This window comes from Tiliqua scincoides, chromosome 2, assembly GCF_035046505.1.
Source record: "Tiliqua scincoides isolate rTilSci1 chromosome 2, rTilSci1.hap2, whole genome shotgun sequence".
Classification (NCBI taxonomy): domain Eukaryota; kingdom Metazoa; phylum Chordata; class Lepidosauria; order Squamata; family Scincidae; genus Tiliqua; species Tiliqua scincoides.
Genome location: NC_089822.1, coordinates 87,153,138 through 87,175,791, shown reverse-complemented (window position 1 = coordinate 87,175,791; position 22,654 = coordinate 87,153,138). Strand labels below are relative to the sequence as shown.

General features: G+C 44.3%; 3 protein-coding genes across 3 annotated transcripts; 2 read left to right on the top strand and 1 right to left on the bottom strand.

The window, feature by feature from the left end:
* The first annotated feature begins 152 nt into the window (after nt 1–152).
* On the top strand, nt 153–6,173 carry NDUFB6 (NADH:ubiquinone oxidoreductase subunit B6). The gene is made up of 4 exons (XM_066613282.1): nt 153–484; nt 2,480–2,572; nt 4,575–4,619; nt 6,002–6,173. Exons 1-4 carry the CDS (start codon nt 263–265, stop codon nt 6,065–6,067), a joined length of 426 nt encoding a protein of 141 aa, XP_066469379.1. The 5' UTR covers nt 153–262; the 3' UTR covers nt 6,068–6,173.
* A 381-nt stretch (nt 6,174–6,554) lies between these two features.
* On the bottom strand, nt 6,555–9,470 carry SMIM27 (small integral membrane protein 27). The gene is made up of 2 exons (XM_066613283.1): nt 9,379–9,470; nt 6,555–7,436 (listed from the first exon to the last, which is right to left on the bottom strand). Exons 1-2 carry the CDS (start codon nt 9,421–9,423, stop codon nt 7,326–7,328), a joined length of 156 nt encoding a protein of 51 aa, XP_066469380.1. The 5' UTR covers nt 9,424–9,470; the 3' UTR covers nt 6,555–7,325.
* Nucleotides 9,471–10,175: 705 nt separating this feature from the next.
* TOPORS (TOP1 binding arginine/serine rich protein, E3 ubiquitin ligase) lies at nt 10,176–17,629 on the top strand. The gene is made up of 2 exons (XM_066613276.1): nt 10,176–10,304; nt 14,101–17,629. Exons 1-2 carry the CDS (start codon nt 10,233–10,235, stop codon nt 17,122–17,124), a joined length of 3,096 nt encoding a protein of 1,031 aa, XP_066469373.1. The 5' UTR covers nt 10,176–10,232; the 3' UTR covers nt 17,125–17,629.
* The last annotated feature ends 5,025 nt before the right edge of the window (nt 17,630–22,654 follow it).

Below are 22,654 nucleotides of genomic sequence, written 5' to 3'. Positions count from 1 at the left end.
TAAGTGTGGAGAGGATTGTGGCCTAAAGGAAGTCAAAAGCGCCGGTGGAGAAACCAATGGCATCCAATGGGGACTGTCCTCTTTGAACCCACGACGGCGCCATCTTTGTTTCACCTGCCACTCTAGTCTTTCGCTCTATGCGCTCCGGCCTCCCAGGCGCCGGGGTGGCGTCACGTCCGGCCTCCCGGCGGCTGTCCTCCCTGCCGGGCAAGGTCGTGCTTCCGTCGGGGGGGAGGGGCGAGGCGAGCGGACGGCCGCGGCGATGGCTCCGGGGTCGGAGGTGGGGCGCGGGGTGCCGCGTGCAGTGCTGGGCTACACCCCGGACGAGAAGCTGCGGTTGCAGCAGCTGCGCGAGCTCCGGCGCCGCTGGCTCAAGGACCAGGAGCTGAGCCCGCGCGAGCCGGTCCTGCCCCCGCGCAAGCCCGGGCTGGTCGAGGGCTTCTGGGAGCGCTTCCTGCAGCCGGGGGGACTCTGGAGGAGGCAGGTAAGGGCCTGGGCCTCCTCGGTGGCCCCTCAGCCCGGGGCGGGGCGGGGGTGGTGGTGAAGGCTGGCCTTGCACACAGGCACACACACACTCACCAACAGAGCCTCTCGCACACTCCGCACAGCAGGGGCTGCAGGGGAGGTCTCACACACACAACACCGCAACGGGCTGCAAGAGAGGTCACACACAATGCCTCTCACGCTCTGCACAACAGGGACTGCAGGGGAGGTCTCACACACACAGCGCCTTTTGCACACCGCACAACAAGCTGCAATGGAGGTTACCCACAAGCACACACACACAACCTCTCACACAATACCATAACAGGCTACATACACACACACACACACACACGTGTGCACACGAACCACCTTTCACACAACATTACAACGAGCTGCGTGGGAGGTTACACACACACAACGCCTCTCACAAAACACCAGAACCAGGGGACATCCACCAAAATTGAATGTTGGGAGGGTTGGGACAGACAAAAGCAAGTATTTTTTTACCCAGTGTGTGATTGGCCTGTGGAACTCCTTGCCACAGGATGTGGTGATGGCATCTGGCCTAGATGCCTTTAAAGGGGGATTGGACAAAGTTCTGGAGGAAAAGTTCATCATGGGTGACAAGACATGATAGGTATGTGCAATCTCCTGGTTTCGAAGTAGGCTGCCTCAGAAGGCCAGGTGCAAGGGAGGGCATCGGGATGCAGGTCTCTTGTTCTCTTGTGTGCTCCCTGGGGCATTTGGTGGGCCGCTGTGAGATACAGGATGCTGGACTAGTTGGGCCCTGGGCCTGATCCAGCAGGGTGCTTCTTATGGTCTTATGATGTGCCTTTGACCAAGTTACTTTTTTCTGTGCCTCTCTTTGCCTTGATCATTGGAGATACATAGGAATGAAGGTGGCAGATGGCTGTGTAAATTTAAAGTTGCTTTATATCTGTTAAGCAGCATCAGTATGACAAACTCTGGTAAGAGTTGCCACTGTTTGTTCTGTCAGGGCAGTACATGACAGGTGGAAATTTCTTATCACTGCATGGGAAAAGCTGGGCCTGTTGTGCAGAACTTTAGTCTAAACATGGTTGTGTGTTGAGTGTACTGGTTTTGAATTTTTAGAGACGGTTCTCTCACAAATGTTTGATGCAGGTATTCCAAAGCTGTGTCCTCAAAGCCTCCCTTAAAGAAGTCAGCCAGTTTGCATTGGTATGCACTGGAACCAAAATCTTTTATCATAATGTATTGAAACAAGAACATCATTGTGTATGGTTATTAACACAGTTCCATTACCAAGATACATAACTGTGAATGAAAATGCATATCCTTTCATACTCTTACAACTTTCAGAGTTACTCCTTGTAAAGAATTTAAAAACATTTCTCAGATTTATTTTTGTTTAGAAGAGCAAGGAGAAGCTTGTGGTATGAACAAGGAGAAGCATGTGGTCTTATTCTTTTATGCAATTTCCACTGTAAAGTAACTAACTCAATTTTTTCCCCAGTACACAGAGTTATAAACTTTCTGTCCTTCTTGGGATCTGCATCACAGTGATTTGTTTGCTGAAGAACCTAGTAGCATCTGCCATGGAATCTCTATACATTGCAGAGCATTAAGGGATATATTCCAGTGCACACCTATTATTCACATGGGGCATTCAAGTGGTGATGTAGTGTGAATACAACCTGAGATTATTATATTTGGAGAGCAAATCAAACTATTATTTTTCAGTGACCAAAACTGCTTTACAGTTCTTTTTTACATGTATTTCATGGTGTTCCAGTGTTGCAGGGTCTGAAAAGGAAGCTATTTTTGGGTTTAACTAATTTTTTTGGGGGGGGGGGAAGTAGTTCTAATGTTGAATTCAGATCAAGGAAACCCCTACTAATTGCATATAAAATAATTATTGTAAAACTACAAGCTGATGTGTGCATAAGAAAATTTTACATTTTCTGTCTAGTTTTTAGGGTAATCATTAAAAAAATCATTCCTTTTTTTATAGGTATTCAAAACCTATAATGCTGGAGTATTTGTTGTAGTTCGACTACTTATTCCTTTTTGGATTTCCCATTACTACGTCAAATATCATCTGATGGTATGTATGTTTGCGGCATTTCTGGCAATATGCCTTTGCATATACTATATTTTCTTTTCACATCTTCTACCTGCTGCTCCCCAGAGACCTTTAAGTTGGTTTACAGAATAGGAATGGGCAGCTTTTTTATTGTGGGAAACTGGCTTGTCCCGATACTCCTTACCCATGAGATTATTGCCCCATTTCCCCCTCCCAACAGTTTAACATCATAAGAAGAGCCCCACTGGATCAGGCCATAGGTCCATCTAGTCCAGCTTTCTGTATCTCACAGTGGACCACCAAATGCCCCAGGGAGCACACCAGATAACAAGAGACCTGCATCCTGGTGCCCTCCCTTGCATCTGGCATTCTGACGTAGCCCATTTCTAAAATCAGGAGGTTGCACATACACATCATGGCTTGTAACCCGTGATGGATTTTTCCTCCAGAAATTGGTCCAATCCCCTTTAAAGGCGTCCAGGCCAGACACCATCACCACATCCTGTGGAAAGAAGTTCCACAGACCAACCACACCAAGTTTGGCAGAAAAGACTGATTTCTAAGAAATCAAAAGTACCCTCCCATTTGGGGAAATGTAAAACAGAGGCGATTATGCGTGTTGACTGGTCAGATCTAGTAGACAGTCACAAGCTGTGCATCAGTAAGTATCCACAAGGCCTTTTGTGTCATTGCAGCTTTTGAGGTGAACTTTGCCTTCCTGCTGGGGATTATATGAAGTTCTGCATTTATATCTGCTTGCTGGATTAGAGGCTGCATCTTTAAAAAGTGTGCAAATGAAACACTTTGTATCCAGTAGCCAGGGACAGACTTGCAATGAACCATGCTGGTTTTATCTGTAAACTTCCCAAACAAATGGTCACAGTGGTGAACTCTGACAGTTTTAATAGCTGGCTTTGGTAGGCAGGGGACCAAATACTTTCCCACACCATCAGTAGATTTATAGTACTGTCAGACTTGACCATAGCAACTGTATCTTTAGTGGGTGGATGTGCATACAGCTGCTGTTGTACATGCAGACTTCTGTATTGGGGACAGATTGTTTACTTTTTTGGTTCTTGCTATTGAGAAATTGTACTTTCTAATTTACTAATTGTTCACATACATGGTTATTCTGATAAAACAGCTGTCAGAACCCATTGGTCCAGGATAGACAATTATCCAATTGCTAAGTGTATACTAATCTCAGCAGGGAGCTAGCCATCTCAGATGGGAAGATGAGCCCAATACACATCCCCATGTGTTCTCTCTCTGTGTCGTAATATAATTTTACATAAAGAACAATGGCTGCTTGCAAAGTATATCCTGGCAGCTGAACGGCATAGGAACGGCTGAGGAGTTAAAAACTGCCCTAAAATACAAAAAAAAAAAAAAAAGACATGGGGGGAGACAAGAAAAAATGTAGGGGATTCATCACAACAGTATTATGTAAGTAAATGATACAGATACTTTGCAGAAGCACCAGAACACTGCCGCTTTATGGACATGAAACATTTTTGTTTGGAGTACCCTTTTAGATATGGAGGACTTTAATAATCTTGGAGAGAAGACAGTAAGTTCAGGTGCAATGAAATACAGGGTGTCTCAGAAAAATGTACACACAGCTCCAAGTCATACATAACTGTAGAAAACCTACAGTACTCAAACACCTAAGTGAAGCAGTTGAAGAGAATGTGGAATCATCCCAACAGATATGTTGGTGGATGTCTGCAGATCCCTTGGTCAGTGGTGTTTAGACGCCAGTGGGGAATATTTTGAGCACTTAGTCTAATTGATTAACTAATTAACTGGGTCGAGCAACTGGTCCTGTGTACACCATATGCAGTATATGTGTGAATTATAGCATAATAAGTTTGACACTGTAAAGCATGCGTACATTTTCTTGTGACAACCTCTAGATCCAGACTAGAAGGTAATGGAGTCACTCAATTGCAAAAGCATAAGCTATAGTAAATACAGCTTTTACTTTCTTAAGAATTCTTATGTTTACTATTTTCATTAACAGGCACAGCCATATGGTATTGTTGAGTCAAAGCGCAAGATTTTTCCAGTAAGTCAGTGTTTTATTTTTTCTGATAACTTATTTCAGTTTTGTGACAGCTTAACCCTGTTAGCTGTCTGGTCACAACATCCTGAAAGGCAGAAGTTCATAAAATAGAATTTACAATTTATGAAGAATCAATTGAGAAGACTGTATATAGGACAAGATGAAATTGAAGCCCTGTAGCACATATTAAATCAAGTGCTTTCCCTAAGTGGTGTGCCTTTGAAAAAAGGTGTTTTTTATTTCATTGAGACTTGAATACATACACACATGATGGACAGCAGCCATTCTCTTAAAGTGAGTTACATTCCAGTTATAAATTCGGGGTTTGTTGTGTATTTGTACCCCTCTGTTTCAAGAAGGCCTTGAAGTTTGACGTATCAGGCAGCCTAATCCTAACCAAATCCCCGAATGATGTAGCAGTGCCAGCGTAGTATCTGCTGTATCCCATGGGGGATTTGGGCTGGTGGGGGTCTCCTCGAGGTAAGACAGGACTTCCCAAACTGTGTGTTGCAACGCCCCAGGGCATCACAAGGCACTTCCTGGGGCATCATGGGCCATTGGCCGACTGGCTGGCAGTGAGAGCACATGGAACACTACAGTTTTAGTTTGTCCAAACCACTCTCTGAACGCAGAAGGAACTAGTGATGGCATCATTATCAGTCACTTCCAGGAGCCATGTGCTGCATTAGCAGTACAGGGGAGCATCATGGGAGCCAAAGATTGGGAAGCATTGGGGTAAAGGGATATTTGTCTCCTTGCCTGGGGCAAGCCCCAGCAGCCTCTCTGGGTCAACTTGGACCTGCACCAGCTCACATTTGCGTTGACCCAGAAGGTGGATTAGGCCTGGGAAGGGGTTGGCATTTGGTGTGCACCACTGCTGCTGATCCCGCCTCCCGGGCCTGATCACCCTTCTCCTCACCTTGTCACTGCCCTGTTCTGACCACCCCTACCCTGTTCAACCCTCTTCCCATTTCCCTCCAACTTCCTGTGTGGACTTACCTGCTCTGGCACATGTCTTTAGGTGCATCAGTGCACGGGAGGCCACTCCAACCTCCCTGTTGGTGGTTCTGCAGTGTGCATCAGTGGAGTCTGCTTTGTGAGTGCCCTAAAGCTGTCTCTGCTGGTGCAACCCAAGTTGCGCTGGTGGGGGAGGGGGATAGGATTGGACCATAAGTAAATCTAGTGTGAGAAGTTGGTGCTTTTGTAATATAGCTGAAATTTCTAACACATAGGAAAATATTTTGTACATAAGTGTTTTTGTAGCAGTAGTATAACAGTTGGGTTTGAATTCTTCCATGTTGGAAACAAAGGTGTATTTAATTGGTGTCTGAAATAACTGCATTGTAACAATGGTTTCTATAATTTTATTTTTTTTAATGTCTTAGGGTGATACAATTCTGGAGACAGGTGAAGTAATTCCCCCAATAGAAATACCAAGTAGTCATCATTAAGAGATTCAGCGACTCAAGGCTACAGGCATCTATTTTGCATACTGTAAAATATATTATGTCATTCTGAATATAACTTAATTGAACAATAAAAATGACTGAAAGAGTACTGTTGTGTGTGTTTTTTAAACTGAACTTGTATTGCTGCAGCCTTCCCAGACTGTCTGTTCAGACTAGAATGAATATACCCTCTAACTCACTGTGAATAGTTGTATGAATTGCTAAGTAGCAAGTATTTACTGATACTGTAGTGTGTGTAATAACTGATTTGGAAAGTCAATATGCCTTAATCATGTACTCCATCCAGAAGAGTGAATGGGGGGGGGGAAGTACTGTGCCATGAATTCTCTAAGTGCAGATGGTAGACTATTAATATTTATATACCCCTTTTCAACAAAAAAGTTCACAAAGTGGATTAAGTTCACATTAAGATTTAAGGAACTCAAATTGGCAAGTTTAAAAAATTAAACTTGTTAGGTTGGAGTTCAAGCTGTGTGTAGAAACATAACTGAATGAACTACACTCACTAACTGTTGTAAGCAGTTGTACAGAATCAAGGAGATAAAATGTTTGTGCAAATCACTTTTCTTTAAATTCTTTAGAAACTTGAGTATCCCCTTTCCTATTGAGTTCTGTAACAATATGGTATGAACACTAATCAAACTGGCCATCTATAAAGATTACAAATACGCAAACAACTTTTGCTGATACTCTGTAAAATGTAAACCCTTTCATAAGTTTTATATTTAGTCTCTCAAACACTCCTGTTTCTGTACTATGAAATGCTTCATGTATTAGCACAACTTTCTTGTAATGAATTCACCTAAAAACGTTAGTAAAATTAAATCAGTTAAATAGTAAAATTATCACACTATATAATCCATTTCATGTTTAAAATGCTTAGATGATCTCTCCACCTTGACACTGTCAAGCCACAAGGTTATATGTAGAAAACTAAATTTTGTCAATTGTGGTTCTTTTTGGATGCCGTCCTCTGGATTGCACCAGCATAATCCTCAGAAGTGAATGGGGCTTCTCTTGAAGATAGTTCTTCAGCCAGTGTGAAGATGGGTGTTAAGAGTTAGAGAGGAGATCCTTTCCACTAACAGGACTGAGATTATCACATCCTTTTAGGTATTCTATTTTTGTCTCAATCCATGCTTCTGACAGTTCAGGATTGATATTACTGGTGTTGTTGGAACCATCTTGAATGCCCTCAACATTACTGTGTGGCTGTGGAAAGGCTTCCTGCTTCAGTGTCTCAGAACTTCTGTGTTCCTGTGGGGTAGTACTTCTGCAGCTGCCACTGGGCTGCTATTCGTGTTGCATAAATTACATATCCCCATGAAAGCAATACAATGGTGAGAAGCATCTGTTGAAAGAAGATTGCATAAAATGATTGTTTTTATACCTGTACACAGGGCCTAGGAGAGGGGGGTAAAGGGGTAATTTGTGCCTGGGCCCAGGGTCTGAAAGGGAGCCAGGGAGCTAGAGGAGGGGGGCTGGAGCGATACAGTCTCCTGAGAGCTCAGCAGACTGCTGCACGGGAGACAGGACACTGACACTAGCTCTGACCAACTGGACTCCCAGAAGGCAAAGCAGCAGGCTACAGCCTACTGGGCCTGCCCCCTTCCCTCAGAGCTTAGCTGTGGCTCGCAGGTTTCACTGCTGCTGCTTTGCCTCCTGGAACTCAGAGGCAAGTTCATTGCAGCCAATGCCTGCACAGGAGCAAGCTCCATGAACTGCTACGAACTGGCCTCCAACTCCCACAAGGCAAAGCAGCAGCGCCATCTACTGGACTTGGGCACTAGTACATGAGGCAGACCTGTGCTCTGAGCTGTAAGAGAGGGGCTGAGATCTGTTCTTGTGGCCTGCTGGCATCCTAAACATTCCCTCAACATTTTCAATGTCCAAAAAATTTTTGGGTGGCTTTTCTTCTCTTCAGTCTGGTCTGCCTCTAAAATGTATTCTAAGAGCCCAGAATGTAATCAGGAGCCCAGAAAAGAAAAGACAAAAAAGAACGAGATGAAACTCATAGAAGGGGTCAACAAACACTATTTTGGTTTGGGTTAGGTGCAGCTTCGCATTCACAGAGTTCTCCATTGAGCTCACCTGTAGAATTGGAACAGAAAAGATGTTGAAAGCCTTATCCCCAAATTGATTTGGGTGCTTCTGCACAGAGTTTTGATAAACAGGCAGATGCAAAAAATGAAAAACAGAAAGAAGTAGACATGCAGATGCATGTGAAAGTGAATTTGGAAGGAGAGGAATGATCACAATGTAGGCCTTGACACTGGATATATCACAACTGAGTTTCCACCTCAAAAGGAAATAGAAAAGTATGTTATGAATGGTCACATCCCTATGCCCAAAACATTCCCAAAAGATACCTGCAATACAGTTTTCCCAGAAAGCATACTGAAATATCAAAGCACTAATGAAGAAGTACATTCAAGCGACTGGCTTGTTTGGAGTCAGCAGAAACAAGCTTTATATTGCTTCCCATGTAGATTATTTTGGCACAAGACAGTCAAGACTAGCACTTCTGCTGCACAGACGTCTGCACTGGTATCTGCTGAAGGCTGGGGTCTGAATGGAAAGTGGCGGAAACTTTCCTACAGGATCCCAAAACATGAAAAAGGCAATAGCCACAGAGAATACCTGGCTTGGCGAAAACTGGAAAGGCGCCTGCTGTCTGGGACAGGAGCTGACATAATCTTAAAGCATCAATCAAAACAGAAGCTGCAAAATGGTATAACCTCTTAAAGCGTATAATAGATGTACTCGTGTTGGGAGAACGTGGTCTACCATTTACTGGTTCATCCCAACAAATTGGTGATCCAGACAATGGAAACTTTTTAGGACTCATTGAACTGCTCTCCAGGTGGGACCCCATAGTTCAGGAACATGTACTACGTGTGGAGGAGTCACAGAAAAGGGGTGAGTGGCTTCAAGTTCATTATCTGTCCCCTGACTCACAAAATGAGTTTATTGCAGAATGCTCAAATCTTGTGAAACAACACATTTTGCTTGAGAGGCAATCTGCAAAGTACTTTGCAGTAATAGTAGATTCCACACCAGATTCCTCCCATACTGAACAAATAACATTTCCTTTGAGATATGTACTTTTAAAAGAAATGCAGTATGAGATTCAAGAAAGATTTCTCACATTTGCAGATTGTAGCAACAAAAGAGGGCAAGTAATTGCTCAGTTGATAACTGATCCATTGAAAGATTGGATTTCAATGTTTACTCCCAGGGAAAGTGTGTCCAGCATAGGACCGCAGCCTGAGAAAGCAGCAGCAGCGCCTTACCAGGGAGTAGATCCACTCCAGCGTCTGCGTGCTCACTGCTGCCATTCTTCGCTCTTCTGCGATGTCTCTCTCTAGGGGGTGCAAGGAGCAGGGCGCACCACAACACTTACGGAAGTGATGCACACGCGTTAGGCATGAAGGGAAACCCGGGAACGTGGAGGCGGTCGCCATTTTTGTTAAGGGAACTAGCCACCCCCCCCACCTATCCCATTCAGTGACAGGCCTTTATTTCTGCCCAGCCCACAGGTGTGCACATTTGATCCCTGTTGCATATATGCAACGTTGAGCAGAACTGGCTTTTAATCTCATCCTGTGCATGCTTACTCAGAAGTGGAGTACATGGTACTGTGTCCCAGAGGGACCCCGTCATTGTGATACAACGCAGCCTTTTTTTTTTTTTTTAAGAGCGAGCCCCAATGAACTCAGCAGGAGTTCATTGTCCTCCATTGCATCTGGTTACCCTGCATAAGCAGCAGGCAGGCAGATTTAGACCCCACTCTTATGCATGTCTACTAAGAAGTAAGTCCCATTAGAGTCAATGGGGGCTTACTGCCAGGAAAGCGGGGATAGGATTGCAACCTCCACCCTGACGGAGGCAGCAAGGGGAGGGGCAAGACAGTCCCTTTCCAGAGCAACGTCACCAAGTACCGCCCCCTATGACGTCAGGGGGCGGAGGAGGTGCCCTGACCAATGGCGGCCCGCCTTTTGTTTATTCATTTCTCCGGCCGAGGGGTGGTCTCTTAATCCGGAAAGCCCTTCGCGGCCGTCAGCGGCACATCCGGTTGTGCCGGGGCAGGGCGGCGGAGCTGCTGCCGAGGTTGTTCCTGAGCTCGCCCGGGCTGTGGCGGTGCCAGATGTGTGACCCGCGGGAGCTGCGCAGCCGGGCGGCCGGCGCCAGTGGTCGCCGGCGCCAGCGTTCGAAGCAGGTGAGCCGTTGGTCTTCGTGTATGCGCGCGCGCGCCGGAGCAACGTCCGTGGCACGCTGCCGGGCATTCGTCCCCTGGCAGCCGTCGCGACAGGTCCCGCCCTCGCACCTGCAGTCTGCCGCGGGCGCTGCTCGGGGAGGGGGCGCGAGGCCCTGTTCGCGCACTGCCTGCGCCTGGCTCCTCGTCCTCTTTGTCCACCTGCTCCTCCGTTCGCTCTTCGCAGCCCTCCTCTGCTCCAGCATCCTGGTGTGTGGGCTGGGCTGGGCTGGCCCGGTGCCGCTGGCACACACACGTGTTTATTTCCTTTCGCACAACACACACACACGTGTCAGAGGGAAAAGAACTTCCCCTCCACACAGAGCGTGTGTGTTGTGTGAGAAGGAGAACTTCCCCCATACACAGCACACCTGTTTTGTATGTGGGGCAAGTTCTTTTCCCTCTCGCACAACACACATATGTCTTGTGTGTAGGGGAAATTCTGATTCCTTTCACACAACACACACACATGTGTGTGTGTGAGAGAGAGGGGGGGGAAGAACTTCCCCCTCACACACAAAAATGTGTGTATGTTGTGTGAGAGGGAAAAGAACTTCCCCCATACACAACACACACGTGTTTTGTATGTGGGGCAAGTTCTTGTCCTTCTCACACAATACACTCGTGTTGTGTGTGTGTGTGTGTGTGTGTGTGGGAAATTCTGTTCCCTTTCACACAACACACACATGTGTGGAAAAGAGAAAAGAACTTTCTCTCCACACAAAACGTGTGTGTGTTGTTTGAGGGGGAAAAGAACTTTCCCTCACACATAAAACACAACACACACTCTTGTGTTTTGTGTGTGTGGGACTTTCTTTTCCCTTTCAACACAGGCACACACCCAAATATGTGTTTTGAAGGGGTGTGTGTGTGTTCTTTTCCCTCTCACACAACACCAGAACCAGGGGACAATCACTCAAATTGGGTGTAGGGGGAGTTAGGACAGACAAAAGGAAATATTTCTTTACCCAGTGTGTGATTAGTCTGTGGCACTCCTTGCCACAGGATGTGGTGATGGCATCTGGCCTGGATGCCTTTAAAAGGGGACTGGACAAATTTCTGGAGGAAAAGTCCATCACAGGTTACAAGCCGTGATTGGCATGTGCAGCCTCCTGGTTTTAGAAGTAGGCTACCTCAGAAGGCCAGATGCAAGGGAGGGCACCAGGATGCAGGTCTCTTGTTGACTTGTGTGTTCTCTGGCACATCTGGTGGGCCACTGTGAGGTACAGGAATCTGGACTAGACAGGCCTTTGGCCTGGTCCAGCAGGGCTCTTACGTTCTTATGAAACAGATGCGCCCTGTGTTTGAAAAATATGATATGGAGTGAGCAGGTTCCTACAAAGAAAAGATTTTGGGCTCAAATCTCTCTCAAAACCATGCCCTCTGGCTTGGAACAGGTATTGCTTACCACCTCCTCCCTGCCTTGAAAGCAACAAGCTTTAGATCTAAATCTTTTCAACCTTTTTCATTTGGTGGCACACTGATACAGTGCTAAAATTGTCAAGGCCCACCATCAGACAATTGACAAGACGCATCATGCTGCTGGTGGGGGACTTGCACCTACCAATGGCCCTATTCATCAATGGCATTCCCACACCTTCTTGACATACCACAATGTGCTGTGGCAAGCTGGTTGAAAATTGCTGATGGAAAGATTTGGTTGTGGTGAGCAGAATGACACTTTGCACAGACTCAAAGACATGATTGCTAAGGCTGTCTTGTTGAATCGAGCCAAAAGTCCATCTGCATTAGGTGTGACAATTGTAGGTCACTGTGCTGGTTCACTTAAGACTACAGTTCAAAAGCCAAAGGATGACCAAATCATTATTTGTATCAACACATACCCTACTTTAACATTGGGGGTTGATCTGAGCTGTGGATGGTGATAATAATGGCGACAGGTCTGCGAGGGCATCTGTGGTCTCAACTTCATTGAGGGTAGGAAAATGGTAGTGGGGAGGACAGTTTGTTTGCCTTCCCAATTTGAGCAATAAAATGGGGTTGGGGTCTCTTCCCTTTTGCCAGTGGTTTCATATCCTCTTGCTTTTGTCACTTACAGCTTTCAGCTGTTTCTGAAGTTTTATGCTTTCTTTCTGCTCTGTTAATGGGGGACAGGTAGCCATCAGTTTGCTGTTGGAGACAACAAACTGGAGACACATGAGGAAATGTGGGATATCTAATTGGAAACCCTCCAACATATGAATTTGCTTGTTTAATACTAGACCTGGCCCATATAGTATGGGGGGGTTGTATTTACCTTGTTCTCTTTGCAGTATATGGGGGAATTTGGATGAGAAATCAACATCAGAGGATGTATGCTTCATGATATGTCTTCTCAGACCTGATTTCAGTCCCCAGATGTCTTGCCAGTGGTTCCCAAACTCTGAGCTGTGGCTCCCTGGGGAGCCATGAAATCCTTGTGAAAAACCTGTCTCCCTGTACAGTGTATAAGACTGTAGCCCTAATGGGGAGCTGCAACTAATGGCGCATTAAATCAAAGGAGTCTCCAGTCAAAAAAAGTTTGGGAACCACTGCATCTGAAAAAAGACTGACTAAACTTAAGGCACTTGCATCCTTCATATTTTCTGAACCCCAGATTTGTTTTTCTTGGTGCTCAGGAGTTCCTTGCTTCTCACTTCCTTGGGACTGCTTCTTAGACCTGACTTGTATCTGACTTGAGCATTAAATGCTGGTACACTTGGATGAAAGTTGGAAGTCTAAGAAGCTGCCTCCCATACTTGGGAGTAAGAAAAACATCCTGAGTTCTAACAAGTAGGGATACACTGTACATAAATGTTCAGGTGAATATAGCATACACTCATGTAACACACTCATGAATTCAAAGCAAAGCACTTTGACTCTGGGTTAGTGAAATAAAGTAAATGTAGTAATGGGCAAGAATTTAACTGGTTTTCATTCTGGTAGGTTTCATACCCTTTCCACAGCTACATTGCACGTAGCATTCAAGTTACACTGGATTGCTACAGTAGGGAAGATAATTTCCTAGGTATTTAAAAGGAAGAAATACATTACATTTGCTAGTAGTAGTCCACATATATGTATGTGAATTTACTCTGCAAAATAAGAGACCAACTGCAAATGCCCTATAGGATAATAAAGCTACAGATTTTTGTTTGCCTGATTGAAATCTGAAAGACCACTTGCAGTTTTGTTTTATGTTTATGCAAGCACTCAAGAGGACTTACTCCCAAGTAAGTTTATATAACAATTGCTATCATGTTCAGTCCTGAGACCTGAGAGCTTAACATTGTTGTTCAGAAGTTATTAACAGTATTTATATACTGCTTTTCTGTTATTTCAGTGGGACTGATTACCAAGGCAGCCCTCCTTAGAACTGACATTTTAACAGTTGTATATCTTAAAAGAATATCCTGCAATTGTCTACATTTACAGTGATTGGGAGGGGGGAAGGCAGGAGGAGGAATAATGGAGTTCAGAATGGAGTATGCAACTAGAGGATCCAATCCTATCCAATTTGGCAGTGCAGCCCCAAGGTAAGAGCAAACGTTCCCTTACCTTGAGGAGACCTCTGTGATTGCCCCCCCCAATGCAGCACACGCTCTGTTGGCACAGCTGCATCAGTACTGGAAAGTTGGATAGGATTTGGCCCTCAGTCAGTTAAAAATGTGCTCATTTCTCCCAATGAATCAGCTGATACTCTACAGAAGAGCTAGCTTAGCACTAGTCTTGATCAGCAGGTGTTAAGTCACATGTACATTAATGTTCTCTGTCTTTACAGAATATGGCATCACCAGATGACTTCACAGCGGACAGCTTATCGCCCCGAAACAGGTCTCATCAGACCCTGCCTGTGGATGCGTCTCCCGATTCTAAATGTCCAATTTGTTTGGACAGGTTTGAAAATGTGGCATCCTTGGATCGTTGTGGTCATAGATTCTGCTTCCGGTGCGTGCAGGAATGGTCCAAAAACAAAGCAGAATGCCCACTCTGCAAACAGCCATTTCATTCAATACGGCACAGCATGAGGTCTAAAGATGACTTCCAGGTGTACAACATTAGATCGTCAGAAACGGAATCTTTTGCGAATCCTGGTGGGAGGCGATTCCGCTACCGGACTACATTAACGAGGGAAAGTCGCACATCTACTTGTCCCCGAAGAACTTCATCCTCTAGAAGAACTGTGTCTCCTCCAGATAATGGAATACTGTTCGAGGGGTTGTCAAGTCAACCAGCAAGGCATAGAGACGCTGAAATGCACCAAATGATTAGACGTCTTGCGTCAAGGCGACAGGCTAGCTTGGAGGGCAGATCTATGCGACAGATTCAAGAACAGGAGATCATTAACTTCCGAAGAGCTCTGTATCGCTCTGGTAGCCGTGTTCGAAGCATTGAAGATGGAGGGCGTTATAGAGACATATCGGCTGAATTTTTTCGCCGGAATCCTGCCTGCCTTCACAGACTAGTTCCATGGCTTAAGCGTGAGCTTACAGTTTTGTTTGGTGCTCATGGGTCACTTGTCAATATTGTACAGCATATCATCATGAGTAATGTGACTAGATATGATCTGGAGAGCCAGGCATTTTCCGAAGATTTAAAACCTTTCTTACTTCATCGCACAGAACACTTTTTACACGAGTTTATTAGCTTTGCCAGATGTCCTTTTAACTTAGAGGCATATGACCAGCATGCAAACTATGATTGTCCTGCTCCATCATATGAGGAAGGAAGTCGCTCTGAGTCCTCCATTATTACAATCTCTCCAGATGAGGCGGAATCAGAACACAATGCCTTCTCAACTGGGATTGGTCAAGCGCTTTGGGATGATGAAACACCAGGCCCATCTTACTCCAGCTCAGACCAGGTTCATGCTCCTGTTTCTGCTGCTTTGGACTCTTCAGAAAGCTCTGATGAAGAGACTTCTGCAAATACAGTCTTAGCTGGGTTACAAAGGCAGTTACAGGGTAGTGTGGAGACAAATGGTGACAGTGGTGATTCCTCTGACAACTGTGTTATTGTTGGCTATGTGAAACCACTAGCAGAGAGAACACCTGAACTTGTTCAGCTGTCTTCAGACTCTGAGGAATCAGTTGAAGGGGGAACAACTGAAGATGTCAAGAAAGTACAGCCCATCCAGTGTCTTAGTTGTAGTGATACTGATCTTAGTGGATACTCCTCCCCATTCTCTGTAGGATCAAGGGATGATGTATCCAGTTTTAAGACCAACGAGCTACTCTCAAATAAGATAAAATCCAAGAGAAGTGAAAGAAAAAAAGCTAGAACACAGGAATACGATAACCAGACTTTGTTACAGAGTTCGCCCGCAAAAAGAGGGGATGATTATGACTATAGAGTATCCAGAAAAAGAAAATCTGATCCTTATGCCCACCATTCTCACAGCAGAGAGCGCCATGGCCTAAAAAGTAAGAGAAAGCATCATAGCATGGAAATACAAAAAAAGAAAAGAGATGGCAGCAGACATAAGCACAAACGGAACAAAAAGAGATCAAGAACCAGAGACAAGAGCCTGTCTAGAAAAGGCCAAGATCTGCCTCTAAGCAGTGAGAGTGTTGTGTCTAGAGATCCGAGCAGATCAAGATCCCGCAGCAATGACTATAGCAGAAGGAGATCAGAGAGCAAACACAGTGACTATTACTCAAGGGACGATTACCAAAGCAAGTACAGATGGGAATACACTATTTACAGTAGGAATACAGCCCGAGGTAGTTATGAATCATCGTACAGGAGGTGGACTCAGACCAGAGCTCGCTATTCAAGGCAATCCACTAGACCAGACTATGGAATAGAGACCTTTTCTGAACGGACAAATAGTCGAAATCAAAGAGGTCATAGTGACAACAGGTGTTATTATGATGAAAGACACAGATCAAGAAGCTGGTCCAGCAGCAGATCTAGGTCTCCTCCTAGAGGGTCTGATAGAATGCGATCTGAAAAGCCTAGTGGGAAAAGGAAGTATAAGACTCGTCATTTGGAGAGTGTGCACAGAGGAAATGAAGAAACCTCTTCTACAAAGAAAGAGTGGACGCTTCAAAAATCTTTGCCGAAATGTATGGACTCAAACAAAAAGACAACCAGCTTTTTAGAGAGACAACCAGAAGCAGAGATCCCACACAAAAAAAGAAAGAAAAGATCAAGGAGCCCAAGTGTGGAGATTATTTATGAAGGAAAAACCACAAACTCATCAAGATGCCATAAAAAGAAAAGGAAAACAGAGAAGAAATTGCATAAAAGCCATATTGGCTACTCTCCGTTTTCCTCTCCTGTTGTAATTACAATTGACAGTGATAGCGATAAAGACATTGAAACCCAGAACAACACTGAGTGTGATAGTAACATTTCTTGGCATTCCACAGTTCAGCAAAACGAAAGAGAAACTGAATCGCCTTCATCCCCCATAGAATCCAGGGACTGTAGTTATGACAAAATAGATGAAACAGAAAATATTGATGATGACTGCAGTAATGACAGAACTGATAAGACAGAAAATATAGACAAGGACAGCAGTTATGACAGAACTGATAAGATGGACAATATTGACGAGGACTGCAGTGTTACCACTACTAGGGAGGATGTGGATGAGACTCTGAATGGCATTCTGCAGCTGCAGGGAACAGCCAATGAACATGCATCTACTGTATCAGACAGTGATATTTCATTTGTTGCAGGAAATCCAAGTAGCAGCTTAGAACCAGAGTTATGCAACCAGTTTCCAGCTGTCAGAGCATCTTTAATGTTACGGGTGCCAAAGACACTTCTTGAAAATTCACCAGAACACAAAGTGTAACTTTTTGCAATTGTTTTTAAATGATGGAGGAAAACAAATTTGGGTAGATTTTTTTTTAGAAGCAAAAACCCTTTCTTGTGCTTTTTATGCAAGTCTTATGGGATTACTTCTATGCGAACTATGTCATTTTTGCAAAGCCCATGGAAAAACAGAATATTGCTGGTACCTGTTATTTCCTTTTCTTTAGACTGTATATGTAAAATGTTTCCATATCACCGAACCACACCTTATTTTCCCCCTGTAATGTACTTCTGATATTTCATTGTGTTTTAAATCTAAAACTAGAAAAAAAATTTGATTGGTTACTTTGAGAAAAGAAATCCATTAATTTTGCAATATCTCTTAGCTGTATATTTTACTTTTTTCGATGCCAATAAGACTCCATGACTGCTATAAAAATATTGAGTCAGACTCCCATTTAAGCCATTTCTGTCCAATGTTGCATATACGCAACAGGGATCGAATGTGTGAACCTGTGGACTGGGCAGATATGGACATGCATTTCACAAGAATTTCAATAAAGTCTTTTTTGAAATGTGTTAAATTCAGATTTGGTCTTTGCTTTACATACACAACACTTTTTCCAGTTTGTGACTGCATGCTGAGTGCTTCTAAGAACAATTTCATCACACTTGCAGCCCACTCCTAACCTGTGCTGGAACAGCCAGGCTGCATGACCTGAACTCTTAATCTGTGCTGGAGATCACCTTGGGGTAATATTTTTCCCCTGACACTGTGTAACACCCTAGCCTGTCCTATGGGGCTACTCGGAACTGTGCCAGCTATTTAGCAGGTACAGATCCAAGCAGCCTGTGTAAGGTTGCCTGGGTTAGGAGCGGGGTTAGGGGGCCATCACTGGCTCAGCGCAATCTTAGGATTGCACTAATGGAAAAACAGCCAACAGAACCTGAGGGGTTGGATCTGCAGGTTATGTAGAAGGATGATCCCTTGATAGCAGGGGGCTATCAAATAGTCATTTCCTAGTGAGTACTTTGCCAGGCGGCCAGCCTTTGGGGGCAGGAAGCAAGGCAGGGTGGAAGGGGGAAACTTCTGTTGGAAACAGGATGTTAGTCCCTAAAATATTCACTGTAGCCTCCCTATGAGTAATAATAATAATAACTCGGTATTTATATACCACCTTTCTGGTCATCTGATTACTCCTCTGACTTTATTCAAGGCGGTTTACATAGGCAGGCATTTCTAAACCCCTCCAGGGGATTTTTACAATCATAGAGGTTCTCTCTTTCAAGAACCAACAACATTTAGAATGGATCTTCCTGGTTTGGTCTCACTTCTGGCCTCCAGTTCTCCCAGGCAGGCTGACAAGCAGCTCCATCTGTCACATGGAGGGCAGCCAAGACGCTTCTTGCTCACACCAAGAGCAGGTGGAATCACTCGGCTTGTCAGCTGCTTCAAGGTCTTGCCATTCTCAGCCCTTCAGGGAGCTGCCAGTGTCCTTGAACTGGCAACCTTCTGATGTTATCTTCAGGCTAACGGAGGCTCTACCCTCTAGACCAGAGTTCCTGCCCACGGTTATGTAACATGGTTATGCATATCTCCCACAGTGATATCTTTATAGTATATACCAGGGGTGTGAAACTCATTTCATATAGCAGGCCAAATAGCATTCATGATGCCTGCTAAAGGCTGGAAGTGATGACATTAAGCAGGTGGTGGCCAGAAATAAGTACTTATTAACTACAAATGACAGAAAACAACATTTGCAAATATTGATAATATTTTCAAGATAGGAGAGCTCAATTATCACACAAGCCATCCTTTCATTGGTGTTGCTTCACAGCTCAGCAGCTGAGAGAAGCTGATGGTGGTGCTGGAATAGCCCAGTTATCACATTGGCCAGATAAAGACCTTCTGTGGACTATATCTGACCTGTGTGCCTTTTGTTTGACTCTTCTGGTATATAACAGTTAAGAACATAAGAACAGCCCCACTGGATCAGGCCATAGGCCCATCTAGTCCAGCTACCTGTATCTCACAGCGGCCCACCAAATGCCCCAGGGAGCACACCAGATAACAAGAGACCTCATCCTGGTGCCCTCCCCTAGTTGGGGCCCCTGTATCCACGGGGGAGCCATTCTCAGATCCCCGCTGATACCAGATTTTGTGGATACTTGAAATCCCCAAAATTTGCCCCATTGACCCCTCTGGAGGGGACTGGAGCTGTACTCTGATCCCCTCTGGAGGGCTTTCTTAAGTCCAGAGAGGCAGTGCGCATCTGCCCACTGCCTCTCCAGGCTTCAGAATAGCCTGGAGAGGCAATAAAATCACCATTTCCCATTTTCCAAGGGAAAGACTTTTTCACCTTTTAAGGCATTCTAAGACCAGGGGAAGCCCATGGAAAGCTTCCCTAGGCCCCAGAACGCCCTATCTGGAATAAAAGTGTCACTTTTGGTTTCCCATGGGAAACCAGAAGTAGCGTTTTTTCACCTCTCTGGACTATTCTGAAGCCTGGAGCGACAGCAGGCACACGCTGCCCCTCTGGGCTTCAGAAGGCCCTTTGGAGGGAACCGGACCACAGCTCCAGTCCCCTTTCAGAGGGCTGAGGTAGAGTAGAGTCTGGCTCAACACCAGGTCCAGGGGATTGTTGAACCAGATCTGCGGATGCTTAATCTGGATAACCTGCACCATGAAAAACTACTGCAGTGTTAATAAATTGCATCAGTATGGAGCAGTTACATAAAACAGTCTCCTGCTTAGAATGTCTGGTCTAATGCATGACTCCCTCATGAATATGCAATATGCTTCTCAGCAACATGTAAATATATTTGTGTACAAAGCTTAGAGGCTCAGATTTTCCTTGTAAAATTTGAAGTCCAGACTTATGAATTTTTCTTGGCGGTCCCATTGTGTTCAATAAGGTCTTTGCAAGTGTGCTTAATATCCTGTGTCACACTGTGACCCACTGAAAAATATAATGGGAATCTATATTTGTGTCCATGACATTTTGGCTAGTTCATTATTGAGCTGATCTGCTGGGTGAATTGCAAATGAGTATTTGTGTCTTTTGTGGCTAAACAGCTGAAGACATGTAGTAACAATTTGGGTGAATAAAGATATGTTGTGACAATTTGGGTATAGAGAAGGAGGGAAAGAAAATAAATTGACTTAAGTTGCATATTCTCTTCTGCACTAACTCTCCATTATTCCTCCTCCTGCCAACTTGCCCTACTGTGAATATTAAAAATAAAGTTTGGGTGTGGAGGTACCTGAAATACCCTGCAAGTACCACTGGCAGATCTTATTATCTGCCAGCAAAATAATCTCAAATATCCTATTTTTGGACAAGATGATTGAGTAGGTGGTATCCCAGGTCCTGAAGTAAGCTAATTACTAGATCCATTTCAATGTGGCTTTAGGCAGGGGTTTGACACTGAGATGGCCTTGGTTGATGAACTGTGCCACAGACTGACTGGGGGAGTGTATCCCTGTTAGTCCTGCTTGACCTCTTGTCAGCTTTTGACACCATTAACCATGGTGCCCTTCTGGGTCAGTTGGCTGAGTTGGGGCTTGGAGGTACTGCTCTATGTGGGGCTGTCTTTGAAGACTGTTTGGAAATGCAGCTAGTGCAGAATACTCCTACCTGTGTGATTGTGAGAGCTTGTCAGTTCAATTTAGCTGGACTGCCGCTCCAGTGGCTGCACTGGCTGTGATTTGTTTCTGGGCACTATTCAAGGTGTTTTGACTCTTAAGAACCTCTATGGCTTGGTATCAGGCTACTTGAGGGACAGCCTTCTTCCATATCCATCCCATTCTCTGAGATCTTCCTGTCCTCTGAAATCTTCTGTATAATCCATACGAGCCCCACTGAGAAAGAGGGGGTTCATTTAGCATTGCTTCCAGTGGCAGAGGTGAGGAGGTTGGGTGGCAAGGAATAGGGCTTTTTCAGTGGTGGCACTTTGACAGTGGAACTCCCTTCTCTTGGAGTTATGAAATGTTCCCTCTTTGAAGATGTCTCAGAGAGGCCTTAAGACTTTATTAGGTTAGCTTTTGATGATAAATGCAGATTCTCAGACATGATTTGATTTGGGGTTTAACTGGGTGCTCATCCATGGGGGGATTGTTCAATTGTTTTAAAATGATTGTAACCCCTTTGAGTGCCTTGATAGGAGAATAAATAAATTGGCTATTACAATGCTGATCAATTGTTAAGCGGGGTGGGGGGGGAGAATCCCCCAGAAAGTGGACTCCTGACTTCCATGCTGCATACTTACCCTGATCTACCCAGTGCCCTAAGAGGACAATGCTGACTCTATGCTAGACTGAGGGAGGAAGACAGTGCCCTGTGAACTGAGCTTAGTGGATAGGTTGCTATTTGTTGTGTTTCTGGCTCTCTGGGTGAGTGTACTGTATTTTTTATATAGAATAAGCACTTCATGAAGAACATGGTGCTGCTGCCAGATGAAAATGCGATTTTGATTATTTCAAATGAATATTGCCTGGACTATTTGGAGAGAGAATTCGTATGTGAAGTAATTAAAAAGACAGTGGATAACGTTGATCAGCAGAGGTTAGGTTTGACAGTTATAGGAGGAATAGCAAAATAATTACCAAGATATATATTTCCTTCCTCTCCCCCTTCATGCTCCAGTTATCCTGATTTCAGCATGTTCCTCTTAGCCCCAAAGAAGATAAAAACATATAATTGATTACATAGCTAGCACACTTTGGACAATACCATAAAAAGGAAATGTAAGGTAAACCTTTTGTCTGTTTTCTGATATCAGTGGAAGCAAGACTTCTTAGTTTTGCATTTAAATGGTTGACTTTTGGTGCTTTATTGGACCATCTATAAGTGACATCCAACCACCCACCTGCAATATTGGAACAGTACTGGTCAACCTTACAGTGCTGACATATGAATTTGCTGAGATAATGTGTGTAAAATAGTTATGAGATATTATTTCATAATTTTAAAGATCCCTGTGCTATGAACATCTACACTATCCAGCAGATGCCTCACTAGGGTTTGCATCACCTGGTACAAGAGCTCATTGCATCAACCCTGTGATGGACCTCCTCCCGTACCAGACCATACAGAATAAATTACAATATCATATGCACAATCTAAATGGAGTCACTAGGGTTGGTGTAACCCCCATTAACTTAATTTTAATCTATAACAATACAGGTCACTCAACAAATCAGTAACCAACCAAAAAAAACCAGTAGCCAACTTGGTGGTACTTGCGTAACTGAATAAGAGTTATTAGCTCTGACACATGGAAATGAGAGCTAACTCCTACTAACACCTTATTGGTTCTCTGCTGTATCATAACACCTCATTGGCTCTAGGAACAATCAATTTCATTGGTGAGTTTTAAGTTAATGAAATCCACTTTTTGTTACATAAGGCAGTTGTGGTTTACTTTTCTGGTCACTTCATTTAATAGAATACAGATATTTTAACTGTTTCATAGCATTCTGCATTAAATTAAACATTAGATGATATACAACATGATATTATTTGAACAAACCAAGATTTTATCGTTTTTGCCAGTAGTGGTGTCTC